This window comes from Haliotis rufescens, unplaced genomic scaffold, assembly GCF_023055435.1.
Source record: "Haliotis rufescens isolate VD_foot unplaced genomic scaffold, xgHalRufe1.0.p SCAF_14, whole genome shotgun sequence".
In the NCBI taxonomy this organism is placed as follows: Eukaryota; Metazoa; Mollusca; class Gastropoda; order Lepetellida; family Haliotidae; genus Haliotis; species Haliotis rufescens.
This window is the reverse complement of record NW_025963824.1, coordinates 22,818,969-22,840,839: the sequence shown is the minus strand read 5'-3', so window position 1 is coordinate 22,840,839 and position 21,871 is coordinate 22,818,969. Positions and strand designations below refer to the sequence as shown.

At 38.5% G+C, this 21,871-nt stretch overlaps 1 protein-coding gene across 3 annotated transcripts; it reads left to right on the top strand.

The window, feature by feature from the left end:
• Positions 1-2,556: 2,556 nt before the first annotated feature.
• On the top strand, positions 2,557-20,137 carry LOC124131199. Of its 3 annotated transcripts, none has more exons than XM_046494302.2 (7): positions 2,557-2,608; positions 4,052-4,471; positions 5,452-5,769; positions 7,820-8,290; positions 10,147-10,226; positions 16,926-17,020; positions 17,845-20,137. In XM_046494302.2, exons 2-7 carry the CDS (start codon positions 4,090-4,092, stop codon positions 17,948-17,950), a joined length of 1,452 nt encoding a protein of 483 aa, XP_046350258.2. In that variant the 5' UTR covers positions 2,557-2,608; positions 4,052-4,089; the 3' UTR covers positions 17,951-20,137. The 3 variants fall into 3 exon arrangements, with proteins under 3 accessions (XP_046350258.2, XP_046350257.2, XP_046350259.2); XM_046494301.2 differs by lacking the exon at positions 2,557-2,608 and adding an exon at positions 2,622-2,759; XM_046494303.2 differs by lacking the exon at positions 2,557-2,608 and adding an exon at positions 2,774-2,885.
• Positions 20,138-21,871: the final 1,734 nt, after the last annotated feature.

Here is a 21,871-nt window from a genome sequence, read left to right as displayed (position 1 = left end):
GCTGCGTATTATTCTAACATAAATACATAGAGAAAAGATGTGTGCAAACATAGGCAATATGTAAGGCTTATCAATACACATGTTGAGTCATAAATCATTTTCAAATTTACTTCTCAATCGGAGGGATGTTTCTGTAAAGCATTCAATCATAATAAGTTATTAATAGAACGCATTAAATTTCAGATCGATTTGTTTACAATTGCTCACTTACTTTTGCAATAGGTGGTTCAAAGTTATGCAGACATCCATGTGCACAGAAACCATTAGTTTTATTCCATGGCATACCAGCCTTGCAGTAGCCTCACTTGTGCTCACCTCTTGTGTATTTCATGATGGTTGTGCCCTGAAATGTCACACCGTTAGACCACGAGGGAGAAACATTAAAGTGTTGTATGACACACGAGGGTTGGGGACACTGGCTGGGTTGCACCAAAACATGCGGTTTGAAATCAGTCACTGACGTGAGAAATTAGGTCAATTTAACAACATAATCATGCATAAATAAATGTACAGAAGGTATTGATGAAACAAATTGAATTAGCTTATAATCGGGACTGATTATACTCAACAGCTTTCGTGTGCAAATGCTGTGTACAAGGTTACGATATTGCATAGACACTGCAAAGTTGTTTGACTATTTCAGTTGTTGCCTGACGAATAACAAGTGTTATTCATCCTATGCACATGCTTCCATATATACGCCAACACTTTTAAATATACTACCTGTGTAAAACAGTATGAAGCCGAGGAGAGCCAAGTCTTACTCGCATCCACACACATAAGCATGTTACAGTAAAGGTGAATAAACAGTGGTAATGCAGTAATGAATGAAACCTGAAACGTTACAAACTTTCTGCGAAGTCCCATACATTTTCTGCGAAGTCCCATCCAGTTTGTGCGAAGTCCCATCCAGTTTGTGCGAAGTCCCATCCAGTTTGTGCGAAGGCCCGTTCAGTTTGTGCGAAGTCCCGTGCGAAGTTCCGTTCAGTTTGTGCGAAGTCCCGTCCAGTTTTTGCGAAGTCCCGTTCAGTTTGTGCGAAGTCCCGTCCAGTTTGTGCGAAGTCCCGTTCAGTTTGTGCGAAGTCCCGTCCAGTTTGTGCGAAGTCCCGTCCAGTTTGTGCGAAGTCCCGTCTAGTTTCTGCGAAGTCCCGTCCAGTTTCTGCGGAGGCTTTTCTCATTGTAGTCTGAGTAACAGAAGAACATGTGCCCACATAATACATAATTTATACAATGTTTTAAGTAATGTCAACACAGTTATATCATCAATAAATTAATCAATAAGTCCATGGATAATGTTTTGTTGCACGTTCATTGTTTTGTTTCCATTTTAACATTCTATACTGTAACAGAGTAGGAGAAGGTTTTGGGCTTCCTCTAGACAAGTACTAAAATAACAACTGTTGTCTATAAAACGGAAAGGTTCTTATGAAAAACATTGACTACTAAGTTCTTTTCACACTTTCCAATTTAATTCATTTCCATTTTTTTCCGTTTTTCGAAACTGTTAAGAAAACGTTGACATGATCAGAAGGTAATGAGCCTGTTGAATTTTACCCTGTGAGATCTGTCCTATCTAGCACTAATTTGACCCCTTCTCCGTGTTCAGCCATTTCCAATATCCCCCACTAGTTATTAGAAACAGCTAGCAAAACATTAGCTGGGATATTGCCGAGTGCGGCGTTAACCAACCAACAAACAAACAATTGCATATATACCAATAGAGTATGGTGATTGTCTCTCAACCCCATACCTCCACCTCCGTGGTCAAGTGGATACAACGTCTGCACTGAGAGCAGAAGGTCGGGGGTTCGATTTCGTTCATACCAAAAGACGTTCAAAGATTGTACTTGCTGTGCACTATACATGTTGGATGAATATAATGCACAATTCACGATTGTCAGTCAGAAAACTGTCAATGAATTCTCACTTTTCTTCAAAATGATTGAGCTGTATGTTTTTTTGTATAAGTATGCTTCGAATACGGGGAGATGGGGTGGAGCATACCCCTGCACCCAACCCCTCCCCAGCTTGATTCGTGTATGATAATATCACAAGATCAAGGGGCTAAAATTATAAAGTCTAAATGATGGTCAATAATGAAGAAAATAGCGCAGCAAATGAAGCTGGTATTTGTCAATACTTGTTGATAAAAACGTTAAATACCCCTTCTTACAAATAGTTGATAACTATTTATCATTACGTTCCCGCTTTCTAAACTATTATTGGTTCAGCAACATAACATACCCATCCGTGATGCGGATGTCTAATGTCTATTTTTCTATTCAAAACAACCTATATATACATTGTCTTACGAATTCCACACGACAGAAATCCGATTTCGTTTCTGAATCCTACATTTTGCTTTGCAAAATTACTAAATGGAAAACAAATGCATTTTGAAATTTCACGATATAAAACTGTATGCTGATATTACAGTAATATGTTTCATTTGTTTTGAAACCAACGATGTCTTTGTCATGTGACATGTCATATGTGCGCCAGGAATAATAACGTTGCAACAAGCTGATTTCCGGGGAACTTCATTCCTAGTTTTGACTTTCCTTTCAAGATGGCGATTCAAACATTTGGCGGTCGACTGATCTGACAGGTGATTTTCCCGAACGCGTCTTTGATTCGTGTTTTTATCATAAGCGTAATTGTGTTCAGACCCGAGGATCACGTCGTTCAGCCGATACTGATCACGTGAATCTGGCAAGTCGGGAAACTCAAGGCAGTGACTGTCAGTGTGACGTGAAAATGTAAGGACATTGATCAGCTGTTGATGTGACTAATGCATTCAGCGCATGTGCCTTGTTGACAACGGTCAATGATTGGATTATGCAAAAGCAACTATCGGGTCGCATAGAACTGCAGAAAATAACAGTGTAGGTGTTCACCTAAAAATAAACATAAACGCCTACAAATGGGTGTGCAACACCAGAGACCATAATATGGTCTCTGGCAACACAAACACTTGTTATCAACATGATTAAGGTTGTGGAAGCCTCGGTGGGTTAGATCGCTGACTTTGTGTGTTGGCGGTTTATCCAAATATGACATTTGTAAGATGATCAAGGCAAGTTCTTCATATCTAAGATCCTGATGATGTTTCAAACGGGTGCAACTGAAAATATTACCATGACATAAACATGATAAAAGACAAAATACTTTATGGATGACAACTTCTTTTTTTTAACTTTACAAAGAATAATAATAGAATAGAAGGGCCCGAATGGAAAGTTGTCATCCATAAAATATCTTGTCTTTACTGTTACATACCAACTTCTAAAAATGCCAATCAAACAGTTCCATGATGGTGTGTACACCCATGTGGGTTCAGACAATATATCATTTGGGGTATTGAAAATGCTATTTAACTTTGATTTGACTCTTACAAGCTGTTGAATGGATCTCTAGCATAATAGGATGGACATATAATCATGATAATAGAGGAATAATAGAGGATGCCTGAGTGAAATAGAAATATTGTTTTGACAGATTCATATAGACATGATATTATGGTATATTGCGTCGCTGAATACATAAAATGGAAGTTGTACAAATGTAGGGATAAATATTTATTTACATGTGAATATAATAGGCCTTCACAATTGCTTGGATAACTGGTTAAGGTTTGAAGAATATTCTGGTTAAAAAATGTATATACTGATATTCTTTATCTGTTTATTCTTGTTTAATTATTAATAATCAAATATTATTCATTAGCAGTTACATTTATGAACCTATCAATATTAATATTGTCACAATCTGATGCATTTACTATGAAGTGGTTATAAAAAGACACTGAATCGACAGTTTGCAACAGTCCACCGATGACATAACCCGCATGGAGCTATATTACTAAAAAATCCCAATTTTGAACATGTTTAACAAAATAGTTTGTTATTTTCCTTTTTGCCTGCTAGCATGGCTAGAGGAAGATGTATTGTTAGGTAAATCCCTGTTCAATTACTGTTAAATTGTTAATGTCTCCCAACGTTAATGCATGCATGCCATTATCCCTTTCTTGAAAGTCTTTCTTTTGTTGTAGACCCTGATGCACTTGCATGAAATCGAAAACAAGGAACCATGGGAGAAAAATCTGATGGAGAAGCGGAAGATAGCCTGCTTGAACAGATTCGAATTCTTGAAAAACAAAAAAGCGACTTAGAGAGAAAAAGGAAGGAAAAAGATCAAACAGAGAAGAAAAATCGTGAACGCCATCATTTACAGCAGAAACTCCGCGAACTGCAAGGGGAGGTAACTGCTTTACAGGACCCATCTCCAAGTAAGAGCAGGAGTTCTTACAGTGGGGAGGAAAATAGAAGGGCTGATCTGCCTTCCGTCAACGAGAGTCAAGACCGGATTAAGGCTTTGCAAAGACAGTTCCTTGACCCTTCACCTTCTGCTGGGTCATCAAAGTCAAGGAGGTCAAGGGGTGACTACTCCGATGAGACTTCTGATGATGATGGTATGAATTTTTGTTGTTATCTTGACACTTTCATAGTTTATTGTAAGATACTCTGGTGACCAAGTCATCTAAGTTGATGCAATTGACTAGAGTTGCATCCCTTAGGCACATCAGGATCCTATGATTGTGAGTTATAATTCCAGATTTGACCTGTGTATGGTTCTAGGGTTGTCAGCCACATACCTGTGCCAGCAGGTTTTAGCAAAGTGGAAAATGTCCCCGACTGCACAACATGGGTCTTTTCCCCCCATATCTCATTGCATTAGGCTATGCTAGGACTTAAGTTGATATGACTGAAAGTTGATATGACATGTCATCATTCTCATTATGTATTAGTGGTGTAACACTACGGCGACACAGTATTGTCTTTATATGAGGCCCACGATTCAATACATTGATTTGCTACCCTTGTATCGCGTTACAGAATGATACATTTCTTTACAAGTTCTAAAAACATGTGAATGATAACAATCTGTTCAACCACCAGCTGAGGCAGATTCTCTAGTATTTCATGATTGGACATCTATAGCATGACATTCACAGTACCATCTACCAAAATGTTTCTGCCCCACAATATCCCATCTCTGATCTCTGAAATTAAATAACAAATGTTCAGGGTGGTGATTCACCTGCAACAAGAACTAATACCAACTTGTGTAATAAAAGTATTGTATCGGGATGTGAATCGTATCACACCCATATCAATGGGTGACTTCAAAGCTGCATCTGTTCATGTAATGCCCTGAGGATGTCACATGCCGCCTCAACTCAACAGAGATATATATATGTCTCGGTTATGAAATTAGAATGGACAATTTGTGATAATATGTTATGGTTTTGTAGAGATGACTTGTATTTCCCTGGTAACAGGACAAGTAAAGAGTAAAAAGCATTAAACAAATGCTTAATTTTAAAATGTGAAAGTAATGTAATTTAGAAGGAAAAAATGACATAGAAAAATCCAAATTTTTCTGTTGCAGTTGACGATGTTATGAGTGGGCGACACAAACAGGCCATCCAGCTGAACAGAGACATCCTAGTGGAAAACATGATGTCAGACGATATCTTCAACGACCTGATCGCCAACAAGATCCTCACAACAGCTGATGTGAGTCGCATCAAAGAGAAGAACACCCGAGAGGCCATCAACGAGGAACTACTAAACAGCTTGGTACGCAAGTCAGACAGGGCGTTCTACGTGTTTGTGAAAGCTCTGCGGAAGACCTTGCAGGAGTACCTGGCTAACAGGATTGATCCCATCTCAAGTGCTAAGAAAAAAAAGAGAAAAAGACAAACAGGTAACCATGGTAACACTTACCAATGATGTATCTTGACCTCCTCAGAGACGTTTATTCGGCCCCAAGTTTGCAACAAATGTCAGTAAAATTTCTTAATTAACATGACAAATGTTGATATAGCTAAACTTATGTTTGCACAAGATTAATCATTTCTCCCAGTATGCAAAGGGAACAGTTTGGTATCCTACATACAGCGATAGAAACTGATGGTTTTGGACCAATAGTTCTTATAATGATAACATATAGAAAACATCCTTGCAAAGGTCAAATCTCCACTAGTCCTTAGGATACTTTAACTATAGGGTAGTCTTTCAAGGACGCAGACAGATCCTTGCTGACAGTGTTTGTTGTTGTGGGGGTGGTTTATCGTCAATTCTTCACGAGTTTGTATACATTGGATGTCTTGACACACTTACCTCGTGTGTTGATACATATCACAATACTTGAGTCATGATGCGATATGTATTGCTCCACTTTATTTGCTCCAAGTTTCTGTGAAATTCTCCATTTTCCATGTGTCCCGGCTAGCAAGGTTGCTATCAACCAGTTTGTGTTTAACTTACTTGACCGGTTAATTTTGGTTTGTCCTGGTTATTTTATGCCATTGTATACAATTTTGTATTGTCTTAACTGCTACATGGTAAGTATGGTAAGGTATATCTATCATATTTAATATCAAGACTCAAGTTGTTGTAAATATGTTAAGAAAATCAGTTCATTAATCAAATACGATGGTATGTCATGTGTCATATCATGATTTCATCAGGTGTAAATTTGAATGCATCATGACTTAGGATAAACTTTTGCTATTTTGAACCAACCAAAGACGCAATTGGGAGGGAACCAGTGAGATCTCAGACCAATTGGCGCTCATTAATGTTGGCAATATTTCTCATGCAACATGCCGTAGCTGTGCAGTCTCTACACTGGCACTTTCATTCACCGTCAGGCAACGTGTGGGTTCAACATGTTCAAACAAGTCCATGAGCGGAGTAGGGTTCTTTTGACTTCCGTGAGTTATACATGACCTTGTTTCTAGTAGAGCGATGGTACTCCGATGCATCGAGGATCACAATTTTCTACTTCTCTATACAAGTATCTATCACAGTCACGCAAAATAAAAAATATTGATTCTTACCTTTATTCTTTTCTGTAATACCTGTTACACCAAACACTCGTTAGAAGTGAAAATTAGTAGTGAAAACGTAAACACTTTCAATTCTGATCCACTGTGCCATACTTGACACTGCCAATTGTCATTCACAATTGTGCCAGGTATGTCACCATCCTGTCTATGAAAAAGATGGCAGATAAGAGCACATGCAAGTATCGTGATACATGTCTCGTCCCAGCCCTACTTGTTTCATTACTTGACTTGAAAACAGACGTGTCACTCTCACAGCAGCCCTCTAAGTAGCGACCAATTTGGTGGCCACATGCGACTCAAATCTATGATTGGCAACATTAAATGTATCTACTGCTCGCCACTTTGATACCTAAAATTAAACATAACTGGCAACAACATCTGTTTAAGATACAGGTTTTTATTGTCATTTTCATTTATCGATCATGACCACTTTCTACATGATCACTGATTCTTTCCATGCCCTTCATTTATTATCAAAACGTACAGTACACTAGACCATTTCATTACTTTACAGGACCCTCATTTTGTCTGCAAAGGCCCTTAACATTAATTTTTGATGGTCCTCTGGACCCCCAGTTTTGTAAGTCAAGCTAAAACCCTGAGATATCAGTTGGCCCCTAAAAACTTACGTTTGGCTCCTAAAATATTCATGTCAGCATGGTTAGGAGCAGCTTGTCTCCCTGACCAAAAAAACGAACTTCAAGGGCTGCCATGTGTATTCACTTGTGATAGGCTAGTAAGCTAGAATTCTTGTCCAGGCTGGGTGTATGAAGTCTCCATACTGCCTAAACAGGGTCAACTGAAGATTATTTCTTAACACCTTATTGTTACTATAGTATTTTAGAGTGAATAATCATATATGTACAGTGTAATTATGACCTCGAACCTGATTGGCTGTTTCAGGGGAGCTGAACGTGAACGTGGACTGCGACGAGGTGACTCCACTCAACAAACGCCAGCAGACCTGCACATGCCAGGAGGTTGAGGAACAGATTCTCATCATGGCCAAAACAGCGTTCCGGAACATCCGGCGGAGGGATGACACGCCTGCAGCATTCGAACAGTTCCGCAAAGAACTACGAGAAACAAATACTGTGATTAAAGATTCCATGGAAATAATGCACACACTGAAAATCTTGTGTCGTCATGGTGATATGACAAATGTGTCTCACGGCAGTATTCGGTTCACATTGATCTGCTCGTCAGTGTTTGTTGTGAAGGACCTGTGGAAGAAATACATGTCCGGGGAACTGCTGAGGATATTTCAGAACGGACTTGTGACAAGCACATTGCGGAGAAGGTGTCATGCGAAATCTATACGACTGTGTGTCAGGATTGCAGAAGAGGAATATGTTCAGTGTCTCAGTGATTTGGGTAAGTTTTCACATGACATATCAATATCTCTTTTAATAATCCTACTTTGGGTCGTCCTCATTGGTGTATAGTTTAATCATGTTAATAACACTTTCAGATTCCTATATTTTGGCAAAATGCTGTAAATGGTTAATAAATAACAACTGATGCATGGCTTTACTGTACACAAAATATTGCGTTCTTTTTGCAAAAAAATGAGAGTAGGTGCAAAGAGTTTAAATTGTGAGTCCGGTGGGAGGCATAAACAGGATAAAACATTGCCGTCTGAATCATTCAATTCATCACCATTCATTGCATATTACCATGATGACTGTGAAATATATTTATTTAATGAAAAAAAAAGCAATCTAGATATGTATACCAGAGCAAGTCTAGCCAGCTCTAGCTAGCTCTATTATCAGGAAAATTATTTGTTTAATTTTAGAAGCAAAAAGAATATTTTGATATATAAGATTTTATAGATGTAATGTTAGTCTAGGTAATTTTGTTAGAAAAGGAATGCTTTCTAAATAAACATCAGGCACCAGAACATATTTTATTGAGCTATTATCATGATTCTGATTCTAACACTCCTACAAATGGCCTAATGCATAAAATTTCAAACCTTGGATAGTGTTATCATGACAACATGGACAAGAATTTATCTGGACATGCTGAGAGGCCGATAATCGGCTCCGGGCCTGAAGCATTGTCAGTAATAAATTCCCAAATTGGAAGGGTGTTAGTTTGGAACCCCAGATAACATGGATAAGTCTTTGTAGTGAGTCAAGGAAGGAAGCACTCATAAAATGCCTGACTGGTGGCCGAGTTGATGCTGCTGTGTAAACATGGTTTAGTTAACATGGTTAAGTTAAGGGTGTGCATTGTAACCAGTCACTGGTAACATGATCATGAAGACAGCATGTATATTATATATGTTCAAGTCTTGACCAGGCAAACCAGTGAGTGATGATATGTACAAATTCCTGAATATTAAACCAATTCAGAACACACATGATACAAACGAAATATTGAACAATTTATGAATTCTGAATGAAATCTGAGGGATTGGGAAAATTACTGACATTTGCTGCATATTTGGGGCCAAATATCGGCCTCCGAGCAAGTCTAGATAAATCGCTGCATACTGTCATGTTTACATGGTTTTGTGATGTTCCGATTACTTGAACATGTTGAATTAATTCAGTGCAATTTTCTGTTATGAAACAAATAATTTTGCCCTCTCAAGTTATCAACATTTGTAATCAAGTCACCAGTGTCATATGGACAGGGTGCCCAAAGAAAGATATGTAATTACGAACAAAACTCTTGAGATAAGTTTTGTTTTCTAAGAAGGTTTATTCAACTATTTACTGCTTAGTACTCAGGGGAACAATTGCCAGTCTCTGTTTTGAAACATAAACCTCTGAAGTAGGTTTTTGCATGTGTTTTTGTAAGGTGCATGCTGGCACATCCAGATAGCGATGTGCCTCCCACCTTTTTTCCCAGACATCTTACATGTTACCGGTAACTGTGCCCTCGGCCAAGTCATTTTCTGTCTTCATGGTCTTGACTTGGGTATAGTCACTGTACCCAAGACCATGAAGACAGAAAATGAAAATGAAAAATGTGGATTGTACACTGTATTACAGTGTCTTCATGTATTACAGTGTACAACATGTACAATCCACGTTTTTCAAACTCCTGGATCTGCCTTTTGTGTGATCTGGTGATGTACTTGTACTGAATTTAACACTGAAAAACATCTGAAAAATGCCAATTTATTCTTTTCTGTTGGGATGATCCAGTCATCATCATAATTTTACAACCAATTCCTAACACTAGCAGTAATCATGGTAACATTCCCCTACTTTCAGAGATTCCATCTTCCTGTCAGGTTCTGTGTGAGAGACCAAGGACGAAGAAGTTGCGGACATCAACTGTCAGAACTCTGCGGGTAAGCACAGCAGCAACCATATGTAGTAGACATGATACTGATAGATAGCAGACAGGTGACAGACATATAGATCTTCTGACTCCATTGTCCCACGGGATCCCCTCACCTACACTGAACTGAGTTTGAAGCTACATTTTCTGTTCAATGGAGATGCATGACGTTTCAGTTTATTAATTCTATTATGAACGCTACGTAAGAATTGGCTTCTTTGTGATTCTTATAATCATCATGATCATTCTCCAAAGTTGAAAAAACTGTCTATGGTGAATCATCAGCTACAAATGTATTCATATGCCGCACTTATACCAACCCCTTTTTGCAAGATTGAATTTTGATAAATTGCAAAGTTAATGCAGGTTATAAATAAATTACTCTACTCATCCAAGTAAGATACCATTTATGTTACAACTTTTCAAAATGTATCTATGAAACTCCTCTTCGCTCATTAGATTTTGAAAAAAACTTGTAATACTAGAAACGGTATCTCACTGTATCATTTAGTCATACATGTCTATGTCTTCAATGTTTGAGTTGAGATATTTATACTGTTGTGTATATATCATAGTCTGGTATTCATACAACAAACAAATGAAAATACCTAGAATTTTCTGAATATGAATTGGACATTAATTATTATTATTTTACACATGAAAACACAAAATGAACAAAAATAATTTATGGAAACAAAACCGTTGTAAACAGTGTTCCCGTTTACTGGTAATTACCAGTTTTTTACCGGTGAAATTAGGCTTGGACTGGTAATCCATGTGACCGCCAGTCTCTGTGGCCCGGCAAAGAAAGTACCTAATAAATCTTTGTTGTTGAACAAAACATCGGTACATTTTTCAAACAAAGTCAGCTTGTCTGTTAACATCAGGGTTTCCACTTGTCTATTTCTGGTTCAATATGCAGTTGTAGCGACTTCATCTCGAAATATTAAAAAATAAAGAGAAAATTGTGACTGAAGTTTGTGTAAATGACGTATAGATCTAACTAAGTTACTTCAGCATGTTCAGAGATGACATCTTTGCACTGAACATGAACGTGGTTATTATTATTTTACATGGTGCGGTCTGGAAGCGTAGTGGTTAAAGCGTTCGCTTGTCACACCGAAGACCCAGGTTCGATTCCCAACATGGGTTAAATGTGTGAAGCCCATTTCTGGTGTACCCTGCTGTGATATTGCTGGAATATTGCTAAAAAAAGCATAAAACCCAACTCACTCACTCATCCACTCTTATTTAAATTATATATGGTGAAGCTGCAACCAAAATAACACAATATTGGAATATATTATTGCTCATAAATTAATAGTTTCAGATACAATTCTTCTGATCATTGCATCAAAATTCTAATATCATATTTAGTTATATTATTGGGTAATATTTAACCAAATCACTGGTAGATTGTGAGAAAACGTGTACAGCTGTTTGCTGTTTCCGGCTTAGTTTACAAGAAAACACGCACAGAGTAATCTTAATGTCTGCATATAAGACAATTCCTAGAAGAACTTGGGTGTATCTCAAATTTTAAATTTGTATTGACAAAGTTTGTTATCACCTGTTTGTTTACCTGACTTTGGTGAAGAGATACGATGTAAACAATTTCTGCAATAGACATAGGCGGGTGCACATTATACAATAGACGTAGGAGGTGCACATTATACAATAGATGTGCGAGGGTGCACATTATACAATAGATGTGCGAGGGTGCACATTATACAATAGATGTGCGAGGGTGCACATTATACAATAGATGTGCGATGGTGCACATTATACAATAGACATAGGAGGTGCACATTATACAATAGACATAGGCAGGTGCACATTATACAATAGACGTAGGAGGTGCACATTATACAATAGACATAGTTGGGTGCACATCATACAATAGACGTAGGAGGTGCACATTATACAATAGATGTACGAGGGTGCACTTTATACAATAGACGTAGGAGGGTGCACATTATACAATAGACATAGGAGGGTGCACATTATACAATAGATGTACGAGGGTGCACATTATACAATAGATGTACGAGGGTGCACTTTATACAATAGACGTAGGAGGGTGCACATTATACAAAAGACGTAGGAGGGTGCACATTATACAATAGATGTACGAGGGTGCACATTATACAATAGACGTAGGAGGGTGCACTTTATACAATAGACGTAGGGAGGTGCACATTATACAATGGATGTATGAGGGTACACATTATACAATAGACTTTGGGGTAGCACTCTGGTGCTTTGTGGCGGGGTTCTTGTTGGCTACACTGCTAGTTACAAATTAACTTGCTTCCAAATTAATACTCGTGCTTTTCAGCGGGAACCTTTCCGGGGTTACCTGCTTCTCAGTGGGAACCTTTCCGGGGTTACCTGCTTCTCAGTGGGAGCCTTGTCTTTCCCGACTTTTCAGCCGGGGAATCGTAAAATAACATACGTTGGGGCAAACAATTGCCACGTATATGGGCCCGAAGGCGGAAGTCGTCTTGTCAAGCAGTAGCTGACAGTTAGGTCCGCAGCGGTAGTCGCATAATGGTTTTGCTAATGGCGCCGGGCAGTGGGATCTGCTCTGGCCGGCTACCTGGGGCCGGGCAGCGGTAGTCTGACTTAGGCCAGAAGCGGTAGTTGTTTTTGGCAGCGTGGTTGTTGCCAAGCAATGGTAGCGTTTAAATATGCTACCGTCGGGGCCGGACAGCGGCAGCAGTCTCAGGCCAACAGCGCTAGCTGTGAATCGCCGTTGGCCACGCTAGTGGCCATGGCAACGGTAGCATTTTGGTATACCCAACTAGCAGCTTAGTAGCCCACTAGTACCTGCACACCCTTGGCCATTTAACCCAATCTCATCTTGTGTTTTTATTATAGGCACGGGCATCCACAACTCGGTGGCCCGTGCCTCTCCTTGGCGTATCGTGGGATAAACAATAGACGTAGGAGGGTGCACATTGTACAATAGATGTACGAGGGTGCACATTATACAATAGACATAGGAGGGTGCACTTTATACAATAGACGTAGGAGGGTGCACATTATACAATGGATGTAAGAGGGTACACATTATACAATAGACATAGGAGGGTGCACATTATATAATAGACATAAGAGGGTGCACATTATACAATAGACATAGGAGGGTGCACATTATATAATAGACATAAGAGGGTGCACATTATACAATAGACATAGGAGGGTGCACATTATATAATAGACATGAGGGTACACATTATACAATAGACATAGGAGGGTGCACATTATATAATAGACATAAGAGGGTGCACATTATACAATAGACAAAGGAGGGTGCACTTTATACAATAGACATAGGAGGGTGCGAGTTATACAATAGACATAGGAGGGTGCACATTATCCAATAGACGTGACGTAGGAGGGGGCACTTTATACAATAGATGTACGAGGGTGCACATTATACAATAGACATAGGAGGGTGCACATTATACAATAGATAGATATGATTTGTTACCTAGATGTTATCACAATAAGCCAAATGTCTTAAAATTCCACAGTTTGTTTAATAGTACAATAATAGGTGTGTTAAAAGTCTATTTACTCGTTGTTTTATTGAAAACAGGATATTAACTGTATTGCTATAAATTGTTGTAAATTGTATATTGTAAATATTCTACCCACCTGCTATGTACCTTAAATACTGTAAATCATGAAATTTATGCGTCTCCAAAAGAATGCAACCGCTGGCCCCTAGCCAAAAATGCGACTCAATATGAATGCGACACCCCCCTCCTCTTACTTACTTACTTAAATTGGGAATTTAAAGTGCGCTTTCCGACATATGTGTCTGGTCGAAAAGGGTATGTCCGAAAAGGTGAGGCAACCTAGGTGGGGCTTTTTAGGGCTGCTTACTTAATTCAGAGAACAAATTTGGAATTTTGAAATATGCCATGCAAAAGGTGGAGGTGGGGGGGGGGGGAATGGAGTTTGTGTGTTTTTATAGGTTTAGAATTTTAGGGTTTATTGGCAGCTTGTTTGTTGTACTTTGTTAGATGTGGCCGAGTAGGCCTGTTTTGATTAGATATATGCCTAGTGCTTTAAATGTTTGTAAGTCATTTAGAGGTTTTAGTACCATATCTTGTGTCATTTGAGTAGGGGTACGGTGTAATTTTTTTCTGTGCATAATATTCAAATTTCTTTTTTCCCAAAATATTGAACCCGCTAGAGGGGCGTGCGCATTATACTCAAGAAAATACATGAAATACATGGGCCGATACAGCTTTTTTGAAAAGGGGGGGTGCACAATTAAGATCTATTTATTGTCTTTGGTGGGGTGCGCCCATGACATACGTTTAACAGTTTCAAAGCCAGTTTGTTGTTTCAGTAAAACATACTGTATTGCTGACAATTTGCTATAACAGTAAATAAACACCTTATATCTTCTTCAACTGTACTTGTCACATCTTTTAGAGAGCAGAAAGACATCAACTTGGCTTAGCTTGTACCAGTAAACACTGTATCGTGATACGTATCATATCACGACCCCTGTATACGTATCGCGACCCTCCCGTATCTTTACACCTCTACCATAAAAGTAATAGTTTCAAATATGTCGTAAAGTGTGTAAAGTATGCAAAAGTTCCTGAAGGACGACTGATAACACGCCACGCCATTAGCTCACTTAACATCCAGTGAGGTGAGCAAAACTTTGGATATGTGATTCCTGATGATAGAGATTTTCCATTATTAATAGTACATACGCACGTCTATACTTGCGCCTATACACATATATACATATTAATGTATGTTTCTCCTTTTGGTAACTTTATAGAATAGAAATAATATATAAATTTATAGAATTGGGGTATATTTTTAGTCTGCATTATATTTATGCAGAATGTTTTTTAATATCTATGCAAACATTGTTTAGTGTCTGTCTTTTGTTGGCATTAGAAAGTGTTTTGTCAGGGCCCCACCACGGCAGGTTGTGCGTAGTAAGTATGGTTGTCACCACTTTTAGTCCAGCCATATCACAACAGGAGTCGTCAAGAATGGACTTTAGTTAGTAAAGTCAAGTAAAGTCAAGTAAAGTCAAGTAAAGTCAAGTAAAGTCAACTTAGCAACTTTGCAGATTTTTTTACTTTTGGACATAGTCAATCACAAATGCTTGACCAACATTAGTTTTGAAAAATGGAAATAGTTTGAAGCAGTAAAACAGACAATAAAAAACAACAGTCGAAATCGTCCCCCAAACGAAAAATTCTGGTAGTGCGGAGAATTTCCTTACTGTTGTTAAAACGGGTGCTTGGTTTTTGACGCACTGCACAATTTCAACGATCATGATGCACATGACAATCGGGTCGACACGCAGTCTGCCTGCTTTTGCTTCTCTGCTCATCCCTGTGATTACTGTGTCAACTACTTATGTCACCTTAGTAACAACACTGTAGATGCAGGCAGCTGTTTACTCAGGGGATTAGTCCCTGACAGGCATTTATTGTGTGGAATAGGGCCGAGGGAAGTTAGAAACGCTAGTCACCGATTGTTAATTGTTACTTTAATTTTTCACAATGCCAAGATCAAATGTCGTATCCAACATTGAACACTGTATACAATGTTGTTATTTTTGTAGGATCAACAGAAATATCAGACATTATATGTATAACATCTAAGAATCACAAGACAGATAAACGTGGCAAACATATCAGCCAATGACAACAGTTGTCACCCCGTGCCGGTAGCTTTAGGCTACGCCCTCAAATAGGTTTGTTTGGAAGCCAATTACGGAGTGTGTGATTTCAGCACGTTCACTTTGACATGTTAACCACTTTTTACGAATAAAATGAAATGTTCTCCAGGAAATTGACTAAATGAATCAAGGAAAATTGATACTCACAACAAAATACTTGTTCTTTAAGACATTCCATGTGAGGAATTCAACCATGGCTTTGAGCCGATGCTGCAGAAGCAACTAGCACTATATCAAGAGTTCCAAGGGAGCATGTGTGCCCTATTGACTAAAGCACCTCAATTTGTTTGGACAGAGAGACTTTCTACAGAATATCCCTGGGACAGAGGGACTTCCTTTCCAATATCCCTGGGACAGAGGGACTTCCTTTCCAATATCCCTGGGACAGAGGGACATCTTATTGAATAGCCCCAGTACCGAGGGACTTCTTATAGAATATCCCTGGGACAGAGGGACATCTTTTTGAATAGCCCCAGTACAGAGGGACTTCTTATAGAATATCCCTGGGACAGAGGGACATCTTTTTGAATAGCCCCAGTACAGAGGGACTTCTTATAGAATATCCCTTGGACAGAGGGACATCTTATTGAATAGCCCCAGTACAGAGGGACTTCTTATAGAATATCCCTGGGACAGAGGGACATCTTATTGAATAGCCCCAGTACAGAGGGACTTCTTATAGAATATCCCTGGGACAGAGGGACATCTTATTGAATAGCCCCAGTACAGAGGGACTTCTTATAGAATATCCCTGGGACAGAGGAACATCTTATTGAATAGCCCCAGTACAGAGGGAATTTTTATAGAATATCCCTTGGACAGAGAAACTTTCTATAACACAGACCCAGAACAAGGGGATTTTCTGGATAAATTTCATGCTGCGTGGTTATTCTACGAAATGAAGGTCCCCTAAAAACATGAGCATGACGCCACTAGGGTTTATGAGGTGTGTCTCACTTGCTTGTTTCTTCCCTCTAGTCGAGAGGTCTGGGTCTGCCCTCGGAGAACATCCCATGCAAGAAGCTGTGTCTGTCTGCAGGATCCGGCCAACAACGCCGGGCCTTCAGAGAACTGTGAGTTACTGATTATTTTCAAACTTGAAAACATAACTTGCGTTATTATACTGGATATATGTAACTGAATGACCAGTAGATCACGGTAAGAAAGCATGTCAACATGATCAAGGTGATTGATATTTACGAATAAATCACAAAAGAATTTTGACCACTGCATTTATATTATAATTGTCAATTTTCACAAAATATACATTTAAGTTGACATTTTTTATCCGATCTCACACTATGCATATCCTTTGTGGAAACATGCTTGAACTTTGCTTCCAGCTTGTAAAACAATAACATTTGTCCGAACACCCCCCAGAATCATTCTATGAATGACGACATACATGAAACACGTTCAGCATGTATTCCTATTCTCATGCTGTTTTGTTTGGGTAACGTGTCTCGGAATTGTCAACACTGATTGATCGATTGTTTTATCACATTCACTTCACTGATCCTTGTGTGTGTGTGTGTGTGTGTGTGTGTGTGTGTGTGTGTGTGTGTGTGTGTGTGTGTGTGTGTGTGTGTGTGTGTGTGTGTGTGTGTGTGTGTGTGTGTGTGTGTGTGTGTGTGTGTGTGTGTGTGTGTGCTCAATTGTGTATTATACACAAGAAATACATCAGTGATACTGAAATTTTGTTGTGTCTGGAAGGATAATAAAAAGAGGACTTGAAGTATTAATTCAAGGTTGTTGTTTTTTGTTTTCTATTTTTGAGGGGGACAGTAATTTTGGACAAAACAATACAGTAATTAAATTTGAAAAACATATGATGTTGTGTGTATGTGGCTAATTGGTAATGTCAGGAACTGATTGTTTTGATGACCTTCTGTTGCAGTCAAGCCAACCAGTCTGTGATGTCATCAGGCAGGGTGGACAAGATGGAATCTCCCACAATGCCATTCTATGATCTCCGGAATAGAACACACCAAATGTACTCATGATACCTATATTCTTTTCAAAAAAGAAAACAAGAATTAATTTTATTAAAGTAGTGTTCCATTTACAATAACCATTTTAGAAAGAGAATAATGTTTTTGCATGTCATCTTCGTAATTTGTATAATATGGGCAAACAGTTTCTATTTCGACACAATCTCATTAAATTAAAATCAGATCTTTTACTCGATGCATTTTTTTCTCTGTGAAGATCTGCGGAACCCCCAATAGGTGCTTGCTTCAGGGAAATTTCTAATCAGTCAATAAGCTTTCTGGCTTCTTTAGTCTCAGTACAAGCAAGTGAAGCGTTCAGAGCAGCATAATCTGATTTCTGTGTCTTGAAATTCAACATAAGCAGTCAGTTCTGAATGGAAAATGATGTATTGGCTTTGAAATGAATAAGGAATCATAGTGTGATTCATAACCATACCTGGGGATTCAGAAGTTTGTAATCTCAATGAAACGGAAGGAGGCAAACTACTACATGTTCTAGATTATTATTATTATGCAGCACCTGGAGAAATGACATTCACATGGTATGAAGATAGATCAAAAGTAATCTTTTTGTTCCAAACAGCACACCTCAACATCTTTGCCAGTGCCTTTTGGCCTGTTGTCAACATCTAGATTGAATACTGGGCATGAAAAATATATTTTTACATTTCACTGTCATACCATATGACATGCTATGTGGTGTATTAGTCTAGGGTTTAGGCATTCAGTCGTTATGTCGATGGCCCGGGAATATAAAAACCATACTCACTTACAAGCTCTCCAAATGTCTTCATCTATTGTTTTGTATTGATACCATACTCTTTGTATATCCAAATGCACCAATGCTTTGTTGAATTGTTACTCTCCTGAATGTAAATTGTCACTTGTTTTTTTTTTTGTTTACTGTGTGTGTTAAAGTATTACTATTTATTTTGATGAAATGTAGTTTAGCATGTAAGTGGTTCCATATATCTAGACTCACTCTGTTTACCTACCACTGATCTATTCCAGATACGCCTCAAGTTTAAACTGTTAAATGATCTGTACCACTGCTGAAATAAGCCTTTATGGATGTTAAAATGATCTGTACCACTGCTGAAATAGGCCTTTATGGATGTTAAAATGATCTGTACCACTGCTGAAATAAGCCTTTATGGATGTTAAAATGATCTGTACCACTGCTGAAATAGGCCTTTATGGATGTTAAAATGATCTGTACCACTGCTGAAATAAGCCTTTATGGATGTTAAAATGATCTGTACCACTGCTGAAATAGGCCTTTATGGATGTTAAAATGATCTGTACCACTGCTGAAATAGGCCTTTATAAATGTTAAAATGATCTGTAAATCTGCTGAAATAGGCCTTTATGGATGTTAAAATGATCCGTACCACTGCTGAAATGGGCCTTTATGGATGTTAAATTATCGGTACATCTGCTGAAAAATGGTCTTTATGAAGCAATAGTGAACTTCACTATTATGTATTATGATACTTCATTCATGATATCTTGTAAATCAGTAAAAAATGCAAAATTATTTGTAATTTTGCAGTTAGGGAAAACCTTTAAAATGACTTGTTTTACAGATAGGAAGATATCTAACATATCATACACTAGTACACACTGATGCTGAATGAAGTGTATAGAGGAGTTGTATGCATACTTGTAGTTGATGTGTTTCAGCTTACATGGACATCAGTAGTTTTTTTCTGTTTCTAAGGTGAACATATTTCAAACATCACGAGACAGTTTTGTAAAATTGTGTAGGTGTTTTATACTTCGCATTGTAAGGACTTTGTTGTGATTAGTTGGCTTACACATTTTCTCATCTAAGTAAACCTCAGCATTTTCATGGGAAGAACCCCACTCACTACTCATACACACGGTTTGTATAAACGTGTTCATCTTCACTACATTGTGAGCTTTGAAAATTGACTGGTTGTTGAGCATGTGTTGATTGTCTGGCTATGTGCTAATGGGATATGTGTACACAGGAAATATTTCCTTGGCACATTCCTGATATGGAAGGTCCGCTGATTCTTAAACCAGTTAATACAAAATAAAGTGCCTTGTAATGAAACCAATTATTTTTCAGGTATTATATTAAAATATTTAGGATTAATAGGTCACCATATGTTTTTTACCTGTGAATTGTACATTGACAGACTTATTTTATTATATAAAGCTTAACGAGATGTTGTTTTAAATGTTTTATTATCCTTGAGGTGTTCTCAGTATTCAGGACTGACTATTAGATATTTTTGGAGGTCCTGGGATTGTTCTGAAAAATAAGACTGCTGTAGGTTTTACACAGACAATTAATTGTTCGCTGGACATAACAGATGTCCTGAAAAAAAGTGTGTGATAAACAATATTAAATTTTAGGTCCTTTTTAGGTCCTTACTGTTAGTCTTTCTGTGCTTTGGCATGGAGAAGGAAGAACATGCCCCCAGTACCGCACGCTTGTCATGTAAGCTAGATGAAACAGGGATCGGTGAGTCTTTAATCAGAATCTGCTCAGACTTGGTTAAGGTGGTGAGCCCTAGATTATTTACACTTGAAGAATAAATAGCTGATATGCCTCGTATAATAAAGACGATCCCACTCATTCACTCACTAACCCACTCTGGGATTAATACCACCCATGTACCCAGTATGTCATGCTTCAATGGGCTATTTTTTGAGTGAGTGATTGGGAAATGACACACAGGTAACCAGGTCACATATACTAACAGCTTGCATCATTTTCGTAGTGGTTTTGCTGGCCCAGATGATTATTAATCGGCCGCTGTGATATAGATTGATAGATTGAGTGCTGCAACATAAAACATAAAGCTAGAAGGTTAACAGCCACATTATCATATCATCTTACCGAGTACCCATTCACTGCTGGCTGAACAGTGGTATATTTCGAACAAAGTCACTTGCCCAAAGAGACACCACATGTTTTACGTGTGCTTCAGTTTTGGGCAGGACCAAGGCCCTTGTAACTCAGGAGCCCAGCAGCCGAACAAACTCCCATGACTAACCTGACCTGTGGTTTAACGCCGCTTTGAACAAAATTTCAATTATTGCACAGCATGTCAGATTGATGTGGGAGGAAATCCCTAAGTGATATATGTGAATCGTGCTGGGATTCGAACACGCGATCATAGGTTTTCTTTTTACGTCTAGGAGACGCACAGGGAACTGCGTAGTCTAAAACATTAGGGCCAACCGTGTGTCATTTGAAAAAAGATGTTGGAGACCGGAATTACATTAAATAGAAATGCAAAGTGTTTGTATCTTGCTGTGAAAAAACCGTTTGGTTTATGAAAACCGACACAGACAATGACAGTACATAAACTTATTTCTAACGCAACGATGAACGATTTGTTTTTATTTCGCCATTGCCACTTTGGTTTTAGAACCAATTGAGCTAACAAATGACCACTGGAGTTTGAAAAGAGTATAACCATCTCGGCGCATGCACACCATTAATTGAAAAGGGCGACGCCAAGACAATGTGTCGTAACTGTCTTTTGGGGTTAACTGAGCCCTATTACAGTCACCTATTTTATTGTCGTTCCGTGTCATCATAGGCAAGGTACGCAATGACTTAGCATCTCGCTTAGTCAGAATCGGGTAATCTTAGGTAATCAAGGATTGATTGGTCTGCCGACTCTAACTCAGAAATGTCTCTCAGCATTCATGTACCAGCAGTGGTCTCGATCTGCCGCAGTCACTGCCAAACCCGCGCACCTCAGCTACAGTCCGTTTGACTCCAAATGAGAACGATGAATTGCAAAAATAACTCGAAATCCAGAAAAGTGTATGAAACATCAATACGGTACTTGACCATGAATACCCTGTACCCAACAAAATCTGAATTTTGTTTAATTTAAGACCCATGACGGATGAAGTTCTTTAAGAAACTATCATGTAATTTTGTAT

What these genes read in the sequence shown, in the direction of transcription:
- LOC124131199 (XM_046494302.2), top strand. Translation starts at nt 4,090, where the DNA reads ATGGGAGAAAAATCTGATGGAGAAGCGGAAGATAGCCTGCTTGAACAG. An exon ending in TCAGTGTCTCAGTGATTTGG is followed by an intron (nt 8,291 to 10,146) that starts GTAAGTTTTCAC and finishes CCCTACTTTCAG; the next exon opens with AGATTCCATCTTCCTGTCAG. An exon ending in CAACTGTCAGAACTCTGCGG is followed by an intron (nt 10,227 to 16,925) that starts GTAAGCACAGCA and finishes TCTTCCCTCTAG; the next exon opens with TCGAGAGGTCTGGGTCTGCC.